Below are 18116 nucleotides of genomic sequence, written 5' to 3'. Positions count from 1 at the left end.
ATGAGTGAGCTCCGCCAGCCTGAGGCCGACCTTGAGGCCCCAGTCCCAGCCCAGGGTCCGGTGGAGGCGCCGCTGCTGGGGGCTGCGGGGGAGGAGGCCGCCTCCCCCTCGTCCTCCGCCTCCCCCTCGTCCTCCGCCTCCCCTGGCGCCCCCTCCTTCTCCGCCTATGCCGAGCCCTTGTCCCGTGAGGCACTTGTTGCGCTGATGGCTGACCTGGTGGGGTTCCTGCTCGTCAAGTTTCGTACTGGGGAGCCGACCTCCGAGGCGGAGATGCTGAGTACGGTCCTCCGGGAGCATCGGGACCACTTCCCCGTGGTCTTCCGCCTCGTTTGCGAGTGCCTGCAGCTGCTGTTTGGCGTGGACGTGAAGGTGGTGGACCCCCGCGAGCGCACCTACGTCCTGGTCCCCACCCTGGGCCTCACCTGGGATGCAGTGCTGAGGGCCGGGCAGCGCACGCCCAAGGCCGGCCTCCTGGTGCCGGTCCTGGGCGTGATCACCCTGTTCGGTGACCGCGCCCCTGAGGAGGAGGTGTGGGGAATGCTCGGCAACATGGGGGTGTGTGCCGGGAGGGAGTCCTGCATCTATGGGGAGCCCAGGGAGCTGCTCACCAAAGTGTGGGTGCAGGAGGGCTACCTGGAGTACCGGCAGGTGCCCCACAGCGACCCTGCCCGCTACGAGTTCCTGTGGGGTCCCCGGGCCTCCGTGGAGACCAGCAAGTGGCAGGTCCTGGAGCATCTGCTCAGGATCAATAGCATGGATCCCAGGTTCTTCCCATCCGTGTCTGCAGGGAGCCTGAGCCAGTGCAGCAGCCAGTCCCACGTCCAGCAGCTTCTCCCGTGGGGCAGGAAGGGGGGCTGATCCTTCACTCTGAGTTTGAAGAGGGAGCGGTCAGCCTTCTAAGCAGTGAGAGCCGGGCGAGTTGGGGGAAGCCAGTGTGCAGCATTTTGGGTTCCTGTTGTGTATGTTGACATGGACTTCCATGTCTGTTTTCTTTAGGAATTTTTCACATATTGTCTCATTTAAAAGAAGGCTTAATAAGCTTCAGTATCTAAGTTTGCAAATGACATTAATCACACATGTATTTGCACTAATTCAGTTCAATGACAAGAGTTTTGCAATTGTGTAAAACAAATTGTAAGATTCCCATATTATTTTGTGATGGTGAACAAGATAACATGGCATTGGAATAGGAGTTTACTTGGAAATGTGAAAGTAATTAGCAGTACAACTGAAGGCCACCACGTTGTTCCTCGGGACACCCCGTCGTCCACTCAGTGGTGGGTACCCTGCTGTGGGACTTTCCTGTTCCAGCCATAGGGCAGGGCCAGGCCCCGAGCATGTGGGCCAGAGGGGGAGTGGCTGACCTGGGGGAGCGGGCATTGCTGGCACCCATCTTCCTGGCGAGACACCACCCGCAGGGCCCTCAGGAAGGGAGGCAGTGGGGGGATGGAGGGCCGCCAGGTGGGGTGTAGTGGAGGCACATTGTTGGGGACACTGGTGGGGGGGCCGTGACCCCCAGACTCTGGTGGCTGTTACAAGTTCCTCTCTGTGTTATCATGCCCTCTGTTCAATGGTTTCAGTCAAAGTTTCTCTTAGTAAAGTTCTCTGAAAGTTTCAGCTGAGTCTGGCCTCTGCTGTGGGCAATGGAGGGAAAGGGATGCTGCAGGTGAGGGCGGGGGTCAAGAGTCCGATTCCTGCTCAGCACCCGTGGGACACCCCTCCAGTGAGAGGGTAGGGTAGGCACTTTGCAGACCCAGAGATGGTGAGTGCTTTTTTCCATTTCATAGGTGAATTGTAAAGTTTTAGCAAAAACTGATAATTGCCTAAAAAGGCAGTAGAGAAGTTAAAATGTAAATGAAAACCTTGATTATCTCAGCAGGAAAAAGGGAACATAGGAGCAACAATAGATGGACAGACACTGCTACGGACTGAATATTTGTAAACCTCTCCCCCTCATTCACCTGTTAAATTTTAACCCCCAAAGGGATGGCATTTGGAGGTGGGGCCCTGGGAAGTGATTAGCCCATGAGGGGGGAGCCCTCATGAATGAGATTACCTCCCTTATAAAAGAGGCCCCAGACGGCTGCCTCATCCTCTTGTGCCATGTGAGAAGATGGCTAGTTGATACAACTAGACAAGAAACCAGTCCATATAAAGAAGAGCTTTATTACTATTATTTATTACTCAGCCGTACAAAGGAACGAAATTGGGTCATTTGTAGAGATGTGGATGGATCTAGAGACTGTCATACAGAGTGAAGGAAGTCAGAAAGAGAGAAACAAATATCGTGTATTAATGCACATATGTGGAACCTAGATAAATGGTACAGATGAACCGGTTTGCAGGGCAGAAATAGAGACACAGATGTAGAGCACAAACATATGGGCACCAAGGTGAGAAAATGGTGGGGGCGGGCGGGGGGTGTGATGAATTGGGAGATTGGGATTGACAAATGTACACTAATATGTATAAAATGGGTAACTCATAAGAACCTGCTGTATAAAAAAATACATAAAATAAAATTCAAAAGTTAAAACAAACCAAAGAAATAAGAATAGGTTTATGACATTATCAATCACAGTAGAAAACCACCTGTAAAGACAAATGGACGTACTTGCCACAATGGGCTCTGCATCGCCAAGTTCGCTCCCCCAACTCCGCAGCCTCGCAGGAGGCCTTCCTATTGGTGGAAGGCCAATGGGCGTGTCTTTTGCTTCCGGAGGCGCCAAGCCTTGGGACCTCAGGCCCTCAGTGCGCATGGCTACTGCTGCTTCCGTAGCAGAGCGCCTCCTCACGTGCTCTTCTGATCCAACCAGTTTCTCGGTAAAGAGACGTCTAGAACTTTCTCCCTCATCTTCCTGGGGCTTCCGGGAGCACCCGGAAGCCCACGTGGCGTTCGCACAGAGTGCCTGGGACAGTCGGCGGCACAGTTCCTGGCTGCTCTGCTGAGACGAGCTCTTCAGCCCCCTCGTGAGCGGGACTCCGGAGCCATCCACAGAGTCAGAGCGAGTCAGGAGACAGGCGGGGGCTTTGCCGGGGGCTGGACTCCGCAGGTACCGGGGGCCCGGGGAAGGAGTGGAGGTCGGGGGAGGGCTACGGGCTGCTCGGTTGGGAGTGGGGGAGCGGCGGCGGAGGGTAGCGGGCTGAAGGGGGGCTGAGGGAAGGGTCCCCCAGTGAGCGGGTCAGAGGGGAGGACCGCTGGCTTCCGGGGTGGCTGGTGGGGGGCGTTCTGGAGTCGGGGTGCAGAGGGTGGGGCTAATGGCTAAGCGTGGGGGGGGGCCTGAGCGGAGGGCTTCCTGCTGGTCGGGTGGGGCCGGCCTTGGGGGCCAGAGGAGAGGACGACTGGCTGCGGGGGTGGGGAGGACGGGACGGGCGGGCCCCACCCCCGGGGCCGAGACGGGAGGGGAGGGCTAACGGCTGCTGCGTGTGGCGGGAGGAAGGGGGAGCTACTCCTGGCTGAGGCGGGGGTCGATGGGGAGGACTCCCGGGCGCGGGTGCGGTAGGCGTTAGGGGAGCTCCCGGCGGGGCGGGGCGTGGGGTGGGGGGGGAGGACGCTCGTGGCAGTTAGGGGGCTCCGGCTCCCGGGTGGGCGGGGGCAAGACGGGTGGGCTCTGCGTCTGGGGTATGAGAAGCGAGAGCCCCTGGCGCTGAGTGTGCTCGGGGGAGGACTCCCCGGTGTGGGGAGGTGAGAGAGGCAGTCTGACCTCTACGCATGGCGGGGTGCCCGGCTTCCAGGGCCCAGAGCGGAGCGCCACCAGCTGGTGGGTGGGGGAGGGTGTTTGGAGGGGATGTAGTGCGAGGGGTCGCGGAGGAGCCGCCTGGCCACGGGGGCGGGGGGGTGGGGGGCGTAAGTGAAACTGAGAGGGGGAGGCGCTGGGGCTGCTGTGATCTGGTGGAGGCTGTTGGCCATGGCAGATGGATTTGTGGGGGTCCAGGGAGGGGCTCTGGCCCACTGCATGAGGCATCGAGAGCTTCAGGTCGCCTCTGTCCGGGTGGCACAGGAATTGCAGAGGTGGGTGGGCTGGTCAAGGCCCTGGCCTCCACACACAGTACACAGATTCTTTACGAGGGTGCTTTGCACATTCACCCGGACACGCCATACCAGAGTTGTAAAACAGTCTCCATAAATTTAGCAGTATTGCAAGTTTCCATGATAAGTTTTCTCATCACGGGGGAATTTTATTTGATGGTACTAATGATAATATATCTTCAAATATTGGGAAACCCATGGATCAAAGAGAAAAATCACAGAGGGACTTAGAAAATATTTCCAAGTGAATACTAAAAAAGCACAACTTACCAAAATTAGTGGGAGGCAGCCAAAAGCGACAGGAGGAAACTGTATTCCTCTAAATGCTTCTGTTAGAAAAGAGTCAGGACATAAAATCAGTGAGCCAACAGTCCATTGAGAGATGCTAGAAGAAGAAGAGCAAAGGAAACATAAAATGAAGTAATAAGAGAGCTAAGAGAGGAAATCAGTGATAGAAAGCAAATTATGGACACGGTGAACGAAGCCATGCGCTTCTTTCAAAAGAGCAAGGAAACCGAGCAAGTCCTAGAACGATGAATCACGGAAACGTAGAAAGAACGCTGATCCCCAATATGAGGAATGAAAGAGGGCCAACGTTACGGATCAGATGTACATTAACAAAGAGGATATAGGGGAATATTATGGGACATTATGGAAATGTTTATGCTAACAAATTGGAAGACTTGAAAAATTCCTTGGGAAAAAGGCAGCTTCCTAAAACTGAGGCCAGAAATGTAGAAAAGGTGACGAGCCTTCTATCTGTCTTTTTTAAAAAGATTATTTTATTTTACTTTATTATTGTTTCTTGAGTCGTACGCAACAAGTGCTCTTTTGTTATTATTTTTAAGTTTTATTTTTACTTTGGGCTGCGTTGGGTCTTTGTTGCTGCGCGCGGGCTTTCTCTAGGTGCAGCGAGCGGGGGCTACTCTTCGTTGCGGTGCGCAGGCCTCTCATTACGGTGGCTTCTCTTGTTGCAGAGCACGGGCTCCAGGCATGTGGGCTTCAGAGGTTGTGTCACGTGGACTCAGTAGTTGTGGCTCGTGGGCTCTAGAGCGCTGGGTCAGTGGTTGTGGCGCGTGGGGTTAGTTGCTCCGCGGCTTGTGGGATCTTCCCGGACCAGAGATCGAACCTGTGTCCCATGCACTGGCAGGTGGATTCTTAACCACTGCGCCACCAGGGAAGTCCCTAGCCTTCTATCTTGTAAATAAATGTAATTTATAAAAAAAGTTTCCTAAAGTCAAACAAACCAAACAGGGCAGGGAGGTGCTCCAGGCTGCTGCTGTGAGGGGCACTAGGGTGGGCTGTGTGGCACAAACATGATTCTCTCCTCTTTGCACCCACAGGCCGATTCCCACACTTCAACAGCCTGTGCACACCTGTTTGATCGCTTCCCCCCACCCTCAGGTCCTCAAAGATGGCGATGGCTCTGGCGGTATTGCGGGACTGGTGCAGGTCGATGGGCGTGAACGCTCAGCGATCTCTGCTCATCCTGGGAATCCCAGATGACTGCAAAGACCAGGAATTCCAGGAGGCTGTGCAGGCTGCCCTGCGTTCCCTGGGCAGGTACCGAGTGCTGGGCAAGGTCTACAGAAAGGAGCTGGGGTCGAGTGTTGCCCTGGTCGAGTTTGCTGAATGTTTAAATCGAAGCTTGCTCCCCCGCCAAATACCAGGCAAGGGAGGGCCCTGGACTGTGGTCTGCCTGCCCCAGGCCCCTGATGCTGATTCACAGGATAGACCCAGTTGCCCTGCGCAGCCCCAGGGACAAGCAGTGGTTGGCAGGGCGGGTGAGGCAGGAACTGCAGGTCACTCAGGAACTGCAGGGGAGGAGGAGGCTGCAGGGGAGGCGGGAGTCGCAGGTATGGAGGGAGACACAGGTGAGGAGGAAGCCTTAGGTGAGGAGGGAGCTGAAGATGAGGAGGGAGCTGCAGGTGAGGAGGGAGCTGAAGGTGAGGCAGGAGCTTCAGGTGAGGAGGGAGCTGAAGGTGAGGAAGAAGGTGCAGGTGAGAAGGGAGCTGCAGGTGAGGAGGGAGCTGAAGGTGAGGAGGGAGCTGCAGGTGAGGAGGGAGCTGAAGGTGAGGTAGGAGCTGCAGGTGAGGAGGGAGCTGAAGGTGAGGAGGGAGCTGAAGGTGAGGGAGGTGCAGGTGAGGAGGGAGCTGCAGGTGAGGAGGGGGCTGAAGGTGAGGCAGGAGATGCAGGTGAGGAGGGAGCTGTAGGTGAGGCAGGAGATGCAGGTGAGGAAGGAGCTTCAGGTGAGGAGGGAGCCTCAGGTGAGGCAGGAGCTGCAGGTGGGGAAAGATCTGAGGGTCAAGCAGGAGCTGAAGGTGAAGCAGGAGTGTCAGATGAGGAAGGAGCTGCAGGTGATGACGGAACCTCAGGTGAGGCAGGAGTTGCAGGTGAGGCAGGAGCTGCAGGTGAGGAAGGAGCTGCAGGTGAAGCAGGAGATGAAGGTGAAGCAGGAGCTGAGTCAGATGAGGAAGGAGCTGCAGGTGAGGAGGGAGCTGCAGGTGAGGAAGGAGCTGAGGGTCAAGCAGGAGCTGAGGGTCAAGCAGGAGCTGAAGGTGAAGCAGGAGCTGAGTCAGATGAGGAAGGAGCTGCAGGTTACAGAAATGTTGCAGGTGTGGCAGGACTTCTGAGTGTGGCAGGACTTCTGAGTATGGCAGAACCCACGGGCGGGGCAATGGCTGCGCCTGAGGAAGCAGTTGTGACAGCGGCAGGCGCCATGGGTGAGGCAGGGCCCGGGACCCAGCAGTGGAGGCAGGCCTTGCAGCCCGTGCTGGACAGCATGGGCTACCAGGAGCTGGGAACCTTCTCTGGGATGGAAGAGCCGGGCCACGGGGAAGGGTCCTCTGAGAGCTGGCTGGAGCAGGCCAGCCACACGCTGCACCTGTGGCGCCACGTGTCTGAGAGGGAGAGGAGGAGGAGGCTGGTGGAGAGCTTGCGCGGCCCCGCGCTGGACCTCCTGCGTGGCCTCCTGGCGGAAGATCCCGAGCTGGCTGCCCAGGACTGCCTGGCCGCGCTGGTGCAGGTGTTTGGGAACAAGGACCCCCGGGGGAGTGCTCGGCTGAAGTTCGTGACCTGTGCCCAGCGGCCCCAGGAGACTCTCTCTGCGTACGTGATGCGCCTGGAAGGCCTGCTGCAGTCGGCCCTGGAGAAGGGGGCCATCCACCCGGCCATGGCGGACCAGGCGCGCGCCCGGCAGGTGCTGACACGGGCCCAGCTGAACGACACGCTCCGGGACACGCTGAGGAGGAGGCGGCTGATGAGGAGGCCTCCCGGCTTTGCGGGGATGCTGCGGCTCATCCAGAAGACCGAGGCCTGGGACGCCGACCCGGCTAGCAGGGAGCACTTCCCAGGGCAGGAAGAGGCCCGTGTGGACGTTGCAGTCCTGGCAGCAGCCGCCCAGGCCGCCCCGGCCCATGAGGCCATCACCGCAGGCACCACTGCACATGGTGAAGATACCACCACCCAGGCCGCCCGTTCCAAGGAAGGGAGCGTCGAGGACCACCCGGCACGTGAGGAGGCCAGTGCGGCAGTTGCTGGCACTGCTAAGGCTGGCGAGGCGGCCCCTGAAGACCATGGTGCCACCAGGGCAGCCCCTGAAGACCATGGTGCCGCCAGGGCAGCCCCTGGCCCTGGGGAGACCAGCAACGCGTCCACGGCCACTCAGGAAGATGGAAGTGCTGCCGCCCCTGCGGGCCTAGGTCAGGCAGGACCCTCAGATGCCCCCGGAGTCCCCATGCCTGGCCGGATGGGCAGTGCTTCCCCGGTGGCCCCAGGAGGTCCTGGCTGGGAGCCAGAGGGCCTCGCCCAGGCAGAAGGCCAGGAGGCCGAGGAGACCCCCGAGGAGGGGCTCAAGCCCATCCCAGAAGAGCCGGGAAATGAGGACGGGGCTGCAGAGATGAGCCCCCCGGGGTGCACCTCAGGCCAGTAGGCTCAGCAGGTCCCGGGGCCCCCAGGCTTGGAGGCAGGGGGAGGCCAGGCCTGGCAGCCTACTGGCCCCATATTAGGGGCCACTCCAGGTGCCTGGGCCTCCCTCCTGAGAGGGTCCCCTATTCATCATCCCTTGGGGCAGGTTGCTCCCTGTACTGGCAAGCCAAATGTGTCCCTGTAGGCCCCAGAGGGACCCAGGTGTCAAGGAACCCCCCAGCCCCCGCTCCCCTCCCACCAACACACACACCCTAGCCATCGTCCCCCCGCAGAGCCCTGAGGTGCGCCACGTGCCAGCCAAGGCTCTGGTCTCTGTGGGCCAGTGTCGTGAGCTCAACGTGTGCTTTCTGGGCATAGATTCAGGCCCAGCGCTGCCTGTTGTTGTGGAAATGTGCATGTGTTATCCTCTGAGCAGTTCCCCCAACCCCTGCGCGGTGTGGAGACCCCGAGCCCAGTCCCAGGAGCCGGCGGGAAGGACGGGATGGACGAGGTCACAGCCAGCGCCCACCCCAGGACCTGGGAGCCCACCTGCGACCTTCGAAGGAAGACCTTGACCGGGGCTGCAGGAGGTCTGCGGGAGGCCCCCCAGGGCTTGTGTTCTGCTGGGCCACCCCGTTGTTCCTCGGGACTCCACGTCCCCGGCTTGGTGGCATGCGCCCTGCTGTGGGACTGTCCTGTGCCCGCCATAGGGCAGGGCCAGGCCCCGGGCATGTGGGCCAGAAATGGAGGGTCTGCCCTGGGGGGAGCGGGCATGGCCGGCGCCCATCTTCCTGGCGAGAGGCCACCCGCGGGGCCCTCAGGAAGGGAGACTGTGGGGAGATGGAGGGCCGCCGGGTGGGGTGTAGCGGAGGCACCTTTTTGAGGACCCTGGGTGGGGCGGGACCCGTGAGCTCCGGTGGCCGTTAGAAGTTCCTCTGTGTGTTGTTATGCCCTCTGTTCAATGGTTTCAGTCAATGTTTCTGTTTAATAAATTTCCCTGAACGTTTCATCTGAGTCTGGCCTCTGCTGTGGGCAATGGAGGGAAAGGGCTGCTGCGGGTGAGGGCGGGGGTCCAGAGTCCGATTCCTGCTCAGCACCCATGGGACAGCTCTCCAGGGAGAGGATAAGGTAGGCACTTTGCAGCCCCAGACATTGTGAGGGTTTTTCTTCCAGTTCATAGGTGAATCGTAAAGTTTTAGCGACCTTGACCATGGGCCGCGTCTCGGGCGATGCTCGTGCTTGAAATCATGGGTGCTGTGCACGGCCCGGAAGGCCAGGGGACACACAGGAGGACTTCTGACCTCGTGGGTCACACGTGGGTCCGTGCACGTCTGCCTGGCCCGGGGGCTCCGGGACCAGAAGGCCGTGCCCGGTTTGCACGAGCGCTCGGCCTGTGGCTCTGCACCCGTGCACGAGTGTCTTCGTGCCCCCTGCGATGACGGGCGTGAAGCAGGAGGCTGACATGCTGACGGGCCTGCCCTTTATGATGTCACTTCCTGGCTGGGCTGTGCTGTCACCCCCGAGCAACCGGAGCACTTCTGTGAGGGGCTGAGCGGGAGTGTGAGCCCAGGGTGCTGCCGGCCGCGCTGCACTGTCCCGTTTACGTGGCGGAGGGGCACGCCGCGCTCCGCATGGCTGCGGACAAGAAGGGCCCCGCCGCGGGCAGGGCGCCCGGCTTCGGCAAGGCGCCTCTTCCTCCCGACACAGCGGCTCCGGCCCTCGGCTCAGGGAGCTGCACCCCCCAGTCCCTCGCCCTGGACCAGCCCGTGCCCGCGGGGCACCCCGACCTCAGGCTGCTGCCTGGAGAAGCCGCTTTCCAGGATTTGACGGAAGAGCCTTTGTTGAAAAGGCCTCGCACCGCCTGCGAGGCCGTGTGGGAAGGCAGCCTGCTCTTCCACCCCTTTCCCAGGAAGCTGTGGACGATCGTCCACAGCAGTCGCTTTGCATCCATTGGGTGGAATGAAGACGGGACTTGCATAGGCGTCAACAGGCCGCTGTTTCAAAAGGAGGTTTTGGACAGGGACGGCCTAGACAAGGTGTTCAAGACAGAACGTGTGGAGAGCTTCATCCGCCAGCTTAACCGCTATGGATTCAGCAAAGTGTACCAGGACATGCACACGTCCCTCTGCATGACCAACCTGTCCACGAAGGAGCGGCCCGCCCACGTCCTGAGCGAGGTAAGGAGGACGGGGGACAGCGGGGGAGGAGCCCTCTCCAGGGGCTGAGCCGCTGGGCCCGGGGGTGGGGGGCGGGTGCCAACCCCGGGGCCGCCTGGGACGGCTGCAGGCGTGTCGGGAGAGCTTCCTTTAAAGGTGGTACTTGGGCACCGGCGTGACGGCCGGAGCTGGCAGTGCCACGTGCTGTGTTGGGACGTTGTTATGGGGGGACCCGAAGCGTTCTCAGCACAAGGACGTCACTTCTCTCCTTCCTCCTTTTCCCTTTGGTGTGTCTGTGTGAGGTGATGCGTGTGAACTGGACCCCCTGTGGTGATCATTTCACAGCACACGCGGGCAAGGCGTCATCCTGTACTCCTGACACGTGGGCAGTGCCGCTCGTGCCTGACACGCAGTCACAGCGGGGGACAAGAGGACACTGCTGCAACGCTGGCCCTTCCCGTCCTCCTGCTCGGGGACAGTGGCCCGCCGGGGGGAGGGGGGAGGTCTGTGTGCCCCCTTGACTCCCATAGCTCCAGAGCATCACTTGAGTGGGGGCGCAGGTCCTTTCCTGGGAAGCAGTCAGCGTCCCCGGTCTGGCCCCTGGAGGTGCTGGCCAGGGGGCGATTCGGACACTTCCTTAGAAAGCTACCGAACCTTGTTGCAGTCTCGTACATGCAAACGCCAAGTCCCCTTTCGTGGGCCTTGTACTCGTCCTAAGGGGCCATTTTCAGTCATTTTCCAAGGGCGAAAGGTGATGGTGAGTGAGCGAGTCTCGGGGATGTCAAAGCTGGGGCACAGCGTCCTGCTGGGACCGGGTCCCGCTTTCTCCAAAGAGGCCCTGGGTCGGCTGGGGGAGGGCGCCCAGGGGCCCAGCCAGGCGGCTGCTGCTTGCGAGCAACTCTTTTGTGACTCGGGGTTTCCTTTTCTCTCTCAACCGCGACCTCAGTTACACTTCTACCACAGTCCCCTGTTTCAGAGAGACTGCCCGCACCTCCTGGTGAGGATGAAGCCGAGAGTACACACTAAACCAGCATCCGGGCAGGTGGACGGCGAGCCGGCAGCCCCGGGGCACCTCCCGGCGCCCAGCGCCGCGGAGCCACAGGACGGCCTCCCACCGTCTCCTGAGCACATCCAGGGGACCCCGAGCTACCCGCAACTCGACCATGCCTCCGCCCTGGCCAGGACTGACTCTGTCGCTCCGGCCCCTCCTTGGACAGCAGCCGAGCCCCCCACGCCGGATCCCAACGCGCAGGTTCTGGTCCCTCTAGTCCCTGTCCTGGCAGAGGTGGCCCAGCCAGCCGAGGTCCCCTGGCTCTGCTGCTCCTGGCCTCCCGCCCAGATGAGTCCTCCCTGGCCCGTGCCGGGCCTGGCCGCCGCACCCCCCCCAAGTCCTCAGCCTTCCCCCCCACCGCGCAGCTCCCGGGGGCCGCGCTGCTGCCTCTTGCGCATCCTGGATGCCCGAGGTGGCCGCCAGGCCTGCCGCCTCCCTGACCTTGATCCGTCGGCCCCTGAGCCCCTTTGCTGCTGCTGCATGGGCTCCCGCTGTTTCCTGGAATACCCGACCCCTCCAGGCAGGCCCACAGAGGACCCTGACCAGGCAGACCCTGCAGACACACGGAGGTGGTAACGCGGCCAGAACCTTGCAGGGCAGTAAAGAGCACGGGGACATGAGAGCGATGTTCCACCCAACACATGTTTGGCGCCTCCGTCCTGGGCGTGGCTGAGCAGTTGAGTCCCCTCAGCAGGAAACGATGACAGGTGACAGCCCACCCCCGGCACAGTGCGGGCACCTAGCAGCTAGCCAGTGAAGCCCCTCAGACGCCCTGTGTCCACCCACTAGAAAGACCCTTGAAGGGCTGGACAAGCACAAGGAAGGCCCTGGCACCCGCGGCTTCACAGTTGCGGGGGCATCGTGTCCAGCAGGGTCTTGATTTGACAGATGAGAAGAGCTCAGGCCTCCCCTGGTCAGAGGCCTGAAAAGAGCCCTTACTGTCCTGAGACGCACAGGTGTGGAGGTGACGGTCCCTGGCAGGGGCCTGCGGGTGTTCAGTTTGGGGGTGCTCTGGTGTCTGGACAGCAGGATTGAGGTTTGCTTTTCACTGCGGGTCCTGCGTCTGGAGACATTTTCCTGGTTCTCTTTTCCTTGCCTTTCGAGCTAAACACTTCAAGGGCGCCATGCTCCACCACCCTCTGGGCGCTGGGGTGTCGCGCTTATACCGCGAGTCCTTGTGGTCAGCGCCCAGTGGTGTGTACAGAGCACTGAAGGCCAGGGCGCACCCCCAGCTCACAGTTGCTGCCTCCACGTGTGGGGGATGGGCCGGGGGACCTGGCCAGGACTCTGTGGCTGTCACAGCGATAGGGCGACATCCCCTCCCAAACACTGCTAAGGAGGGGGCGGGGAGCGGGAATTGCCTGGAGTTCCAGGGGTTAGGACTCCATGCTTTCACTGCGGTGGCCCGGGTTCAATCCCTGGTCGGGGATCTAAGATCCCCCAAGCCTTGTGGGGTGGCCAGAAACACAGAAAAGAAAAAATAGGTGGGTTGGGGGAGGAGGGGAAGTAGACCCAAGGTACCAGGAATGATCCAAGCACCAGCAGCCAGAGGAGCCCCGGGTCTGCCCGGGTGAGGGGTGGTCCCATCTGCCGCTCCCGTCTGTCACAATGCAACAGCTAGTGCACGTCAGGGGGGTCTCTTGAGCAGCCCAACAGCAGCGCCCCAAGTGAACGATGCAAAAATGGACAGAGGGGACGGAAGAAACCGGTCTACAGTAGAAGTGGGAGACTTCGGTCCCCCCTGTGATGGATTCAAATGGATCCCCCAGCTCCCACCCCAACCATTAAGTCCACCTGTTGCAGTGCTAATCCCAAGGTACATGTATTTGGAGATAGCACCCTTGGGGAAGTCAGTAAGGTTAAATGAGGTCACAAGGGTGGGACCCTAGTCCGACAAGAGCGGTGTCCTTTGGAAAAGAGGAAGAGACACTGAAGATCTCCCTCCCTCCCTCCCTCAGCCTCTCTTCCACCCTCCCAACCTCCCTCCCTCTCTCTCCCTCCGTTTCTGTCCCTCCGTCCCTCTCTCTCTCCATCCCTCCCTCCCCCTCTGCCCCCTCTCTCCCCGCTCCCTCTCTCTCTCTCTCTGCCCCTACCTTCCTCCCCCTCTCTCTTTCCCTCCCTCGCCCCCCTCCCTTTATCTCTCTCCCTCCCTCCCCCTCTCTCCCTCCTTCCCTGCTCCTTATCTCTCTCTCCCTTCCCTGTCTCTCCCTCCCTCCCCCTCTTCTCTCCTGCCCTCCTTCCCTCCCCCTTCCCCTCTCTCTCTCTCCCTTCCTCCCTTCCCCTCTATCACTCCCTCCATCTCTCTCTCTCTCTCTCTCCTCTCTCCTTCACTCCCTACCGCCTCACTCCCTCCCTCATTCCCCTTCTCTCTCTCCTTCCCTCCGTCCCTCTCTCTCTTGCTTTCGATTCCTCCCTCCCTCCTGTGTGTGTGTGTGTGTCTCTCTCTCTCTCTCTCTCTCCCCTACCCCTCCCTCCCCCTCTCTCCCTCCCTCCCTCCTTTCCTCCCTTTGTCTCTGCCCCTTTCTCTCCCTCCCTCCCTGCCTCTTTCTCTCTCTCTCTCCCTCCCTCCCTCCTTCCCTCCCTGTCTCTTTCCCTCCGTCTCTCCCTCCCTCTTTCTCTCTCTCCCTCGCTCCCTCTCTCTCCCTTTCACTCTCTCCCTCCCTCCACCTATCTCCCTCCCTCCACCTCTCTCCCTCCCTCCCTCCTTCCCTCCCTTTGTCTCTCCCCCTTTCTCTCCCTCCCTCCCTCTTTCTCTCTCTCTCTCTCCCTCCCCCACCACTCTCTCTCCCTGCCTCCCTTCTCCCCCACAACCTGTTCAGAGAAGCAGCCAAGTGAGGGACCAAGAGAAAACCAGCTGCCTGCGAGCCAGGAACAGACGCCTTCCCTCACCTGAAACTGCACTTTCCAGCAAGTTGAGGTTGGACTTCTAGCCACCAGGACTGGGACCCAGTACATTTCTGTAGTTTTAGCCACCCCCTCTGTGGGACTTTGCTATGGCAGCTCTAAGCAGACTAACACAGCCTGCTTTCATTATGGGTACAGCGACCAGAGAGCACCGCAGTACGGGAATCACAGATTTGAACAGCACTGTACAAAGACTAGGTCTCATGACATGTGTAGACTATTAGCCCCAAGAACAGAGTAGACACGTGCTCGAACAGAGTAGACACGTGCTCGTCAAGCGTACCTAGAACGTTCTCCAGGGTACTCCACGCGTCAGGCCACACAGCATCCCTCAGTAAACTTAAGGGGATACAAACAAAAGGGCTGAAATCATATAAAGTATGTCCTCTGGCCAAAATAGAGTGAAATTAGACCTCAATAACAGAAGGAAATGTGGGAAATCTGCAAAGAGAGGGAAATTGAGCCGTGCGTCCCCAAATAACCGCATTAGTCTGGGACGATGCCAAATCCCACAGCACAGGATGAGGGGCTGAAACAGCAGACACAGATTCTCACGGTGGTTCCGACCAGGAGGCCGAGAGGGAGGGTCCAGCAGGGGTGGCTTGTACTGCGGCCGGTCTCCTTGGTCGCAGGTGGCCGTGCTCTTACCGCCCCTCACGTGGTCACCCTCTGTGCACGCACCCCCAGCCCCTGCCTTCTCTCCTTGCGTGTGCTGATCCGCTCTTCCCTCAAGGGCACCAGCCATCTTGGATTAGACCTCATCCTAATGGCCTCATTTCAACCTAAGAACCACTAACTCCAGTCACAGTGACATTCTGAGGTTCTAGGGGATTGGGGCTTCAACATGCAAATTTTGGGGGGACGCAGTTCAGTCCATAACAATAGCCCAGGGAACGTACAAGACATCACAAGGGAAACTAGAAAATACTTTGAAATGAAGAAAACACATACCAAAGGCCCCAGGACTTATGGCACGCGGCCAAAGAGGCACTTGGGACCTAAAGCTGCAAACACCCGTGTTCCAATGGAGGCGACACCTCAGATCAACCGCCTCATCTTGAACGGGGACAAGCGAGAAGACGAGGAAGGCGAGCCCAAGCATTCTGACAACAAATGTTCACGAGAAAAGAAAAACTGCGCTAATCCACGTACGCGGGGATCCCAAGACGTGCACTGGTCGGGAATCCTCACAACATGGGGGAGGGCGCATCCTTCTTACACACTCAGTAACAAGAGCTACAGCCACCGACCACTTCATTTGCACAGGCTTTTTACAAGCAGGTCACATCATGGGGAAACCCTCACCAATGCTTTTGCCTGGTACTGTTAGGAGGCCCATTTTACAGATGGAGAAATCGAGGCGTAGGGAGTCTCCATGATTAGATCAGCTTGTCACTAGAAGGACTCTTATTCAAGCTAAGCATCATATGCGTGCAAAGACCCATCCCCGCACTGGCCTGACCTGTCTCCCCAACAGTCAAGGGGGATTCAGCTGTCCTCCACGGGGTCCTACTACCTGACGCCTCAGGCCACATAATGGAGAAAACACAGGGAAGCCAGGCGTTAGTGCCCATGAGAGCCTGACACTGGATTCTGCCCACGTGGCCTCCCCAGCCCCATCAGGTCACCATCTCTCGTGAAAGGGACACGAGGGCCAGGGAGGAGGGTGAGGGTCTAGGACTGAGGGCGTGAGGATGGAGAAGGGCCCCGGACGTGGGGGTCCGAGGCACGGCCCTCTGAAGGCGGCTCCTATGCTCAGGCTTGGGCCCTGCTCTCTCCTTCCACTGCCCACTCTGCTCCCTTCTGTCCCAGCGGCGTGGTGGCCCCACGTTCTCCTGCAGGCTCACTTCCCCGGGCACACTGGCTGTCAGGCAGGCGGCAAGCCTGCATTCAAAGCACGGGGACCGCCGGGCTGGAGGACTCTCCGCATCCCCACGGGGCGTGAGTGTCTGTGCCCTTCAGGGCCCTGCGGATGCCCCTCCTCCTGGATGCTTGCTCACACGTGGCTTTACACCCTGCTGCTGTCTTGTGAATGTCACTTGGCTTCACACCCTGCATCCCGCCACCAACCCAGCCCTATGCTGTGCCCAGCCCCAGCTCAGGGACCACGGACAGGCACAGGCCCAGGCCCGGGCCCCCGCACTTGCTCACAAAGGCCCCTAAAGCAGCAGCCGGCGATATTTGCCACAGAGGAGTGTAGGCGAGAGCCAGGCAGGAGGTCAGCCCTTTGCCAAGGAGGCTGGAGCTCAGAGCAGACGTTAGCTGGGGCTGGGGAATGGGGGCTTCTCGGGAAACAGGGCCACGGCTGAGACAACTCACACCAGCCCCTCAGGGGGCAGGCTCAGTGCACGTAGAGAACGTCAGAGCTTCCCGCTGATGGGCAGCAGCTCCCGTGTGCCCTGCCCCGCCCTGGTCAGGACTGGCTGTGTGCCGGGGTGGTGTGTGCTCGTCCAGAGTCTACTGGGGAGGGTGCTGCTGCCCCCCTGAAAAGTGTCTTCCTGAATGTCCCTGGGGCGCTCTTGGCGTGTCCCGGCCGCTGCTGCGCTGCCTGCCACGGCCGTCCCTGGGCTAGCACTGTCCCCCATCAGTCAGTTCACTGCACGAACAGGCACTAGGAATCCCTGCTTTCCCCCGGGAGTGCTTACCATTTGTGATGACAAAATCCCCTTCTTTTCCGGCAGGAGTGTCTGAGCAGGTTACATTGGCCCTGAAATTCTCCACCTTTTCCAAGTGCCCACCTGCTATATGGCAGGTGCTTCAAATCCAGAATCCCACGTAATGTTCACGTTGTCGTATGGCGCTCAGCAGGGAGGGCTGCCTCTTTAGCCCCCGGCGCCGTCTGCACCTCCCACTGCAGTGACCTCCCAATCCCATTAGGCCCAGGAGTTGCCCCTTCCTTTCGATGCCAGGTCACAGCCCAAACCTGTGGGTCTCTGATGCCGCCATATTTCTGCACCTGCCTGAACGCGGGGACACTGGCGGACGTTGCTTCTTAGTGGCTAGGACTTATTTCTAGTATTATTCTGATCCCAGACTCTGTCCTTCTCCCCTCTGGAAATTGCTTTCTTTTCATGACATCTCAGAGAATTTGCAGCTCCATAGGAAACGGAATAGAAAACCAGTCAAAATTGCTGTTCTGTGTGTTTTACTCCTGGAGGATTTATTATTCAATTTGGATGTGTGTGTGTGTGTGTGTGTGTGTGTGTGTGTGTGTGTGTGTGTGTGTGTGTCTGTCGGCATGGAGGGAAGGGTGGTGATTTCCCCAGCTGGGTGCAGCTCACGCAAAGCTCCCAGGATTCCAGTCGCACGGCGACTCCTTTCCACTTCGGCAGCCTCTCTTCTTTCAAACCCCCTATTTTCATTCATTTCATCCCACTGAAATCTAGACCTTGCTCACAAGTGGCCAAAGTAAACTCCAGGTGACTAAAATGGTCGTTTCCATACAGTTGGTAATATGCTCTCCCAGGGCAGGGAGAGGAGGGCCAGCCCCGGGAATACCGAGCAGGGCTTCAAAGAGCAAGACCCTCATTTCTCTGGAAATCCTTGCAGATGGCGGCTATGAAACACCTACCTCTTCACTGTGGCCCACTGCAATGCAACAAGAACCAGCACCCCTTCCTTCCTGCCCCAGGGCGAGATTTCTCTCGGCTTTATCCACGACCCAGAAGGACATCTCACAGCAATGTCCCATTTCAGACTTTCCCCTGCAACCCAAGACACACCCTCTGCATGTCTGGCTGCTGCCACCACCCAGCTTCATCACCATCACCTCCCACAGAAGGAACCCCCACTTCCCAAAGGCCCGAAGTGCCCTGGCTCGGGGCACTTAACACTCCAGGGCTCGCTCCTGGAGCCCCACCGCCTCGTCCCATGTTGTCTTATTCTGTGGGACTTAGGGGACGTCTCACCACCTTCCTCATGTGACAGTGGCTCCTAGACCATCACTCTAGGTGTGGGTGTGTCCTGCTTTTCCTAGCGTTCCCGCTACTAACACAGGCCCTTCCGGAGAGCAGAGGCTCCGTGGAGGTCTGCGGAATAAACAAACCAGTGGGCAGGGGGCTTATTGACG

The 18116-nt window shown here is 59.4% G+C and overlaps 3 protein-coding genes across 3 annotated transcripts; all 3 read left to right on the top strand.

Annotated features, from left to right (window-relative positions):
* Nucleotides 1-858, top strand: LOC137217302 (melanoma-associated antigen 8-like). The gene has a single exon (XM_067723966.1). The coding sequence runs from the start codon at nt 1-3 to the stop codon at nt 856-858; it is 858 nt and encodes a 285-aa protein (XP_067580067.1).
* A 4368-nt stretch (nt 859-5226) lies between these two features.
* LOC137217601 (paraneoplastic antigen Ma6E-like) lies at nt 5227-7961 on the top strand. Its single transcript, XM_067724640.1, has 2 exons — nt 5227-6302; nt 6504-7961. Exons 1-2 carry the CDS (start codon nt 5445-5447, stop codon nt 7959-7961), a joined length of 2316 nt encoding a protein of 771 aa, XP_067580741.1. The 5' UTR covers nt 5227-5444.
* Nucleotides 7962-9567: 1606 nt separating this feature from the next.
* LOC137217300 (heat shock transcription factor, X-linked-like) lies at nt 9568-11719 on the top strand. Its single transcript, XM_067723965.1, has 2 exons — nt 9568-10113; nt 11069-11719. The coding sequence occupies exons 1-2, from the start codon at nt 9568-9570 to the stop codon at nt 11717-11719; spliced, it is 1197 nt and encodes a 398-aa protein (XP_067580066.1).
* The last annotated feature ends 6397 nt before the right edge of the window (nt 11720-18116 follow it).

The sequence above is a fragment of the Pseudorca crassidens genome, chromosome X, assembly GCF_039906515.1.
Source record: "Pseudorca crassidens isolate mPseCra1 chromosome X, mPseCra1.hap1, whole genome shotgun sequence".
Taxonomy (NCBI): domain Eukaryota; kingdom Metazoa; phylum Chordata; class Mammalia; order Artiodactyla; family Delphinidae; genus Pseudorca; species Pseudorca crassidens.
Note: the sequence above shows the minus strand (reverse complement) of the source record. Positions and strands in the feature narration are given on the sequence as shown.

Bases quoted from the DNA above. Each gene is read 5' to 3' on its own strand.
- LOC137217300 (XM_067723965.1), top strand. From the start codon at position 9,568: ATGGCTGCGGACAAGAAGGGCCCCGCCGCGGGCAGGGCGCCCGGCTTC. The intron at 10,114-11,068 runs GTAAGGAGGACG...CCCCTGTTTCAG, and splicing joins CCGCCCACGTCCTGAGCGAG to AGAGACTGCCCGCACCTCCT.
- LOC137217302 (XM_067723966.1), top strand. From the start codon at position 1: ATGAGTGAGCTCCGCCAGCCTGAGGCCGACCTTGAGGCCCCAGTCCCA.
- LOC137217601 (XM_067724640.1), top strand. From the start codon at position 5,445: ATGGCGATGGCTCTGGCGGTATTGCGGGACTGGTGCAGGTCGATGGGC. The intron at 6,303-6,503 runs GCAGGAGCTGCA...GAGTCAGATGAG, and splicing joins AGGAGGGAGCCTCAGGTGAG to GAAGGAGCTGCAGGTGAGGA.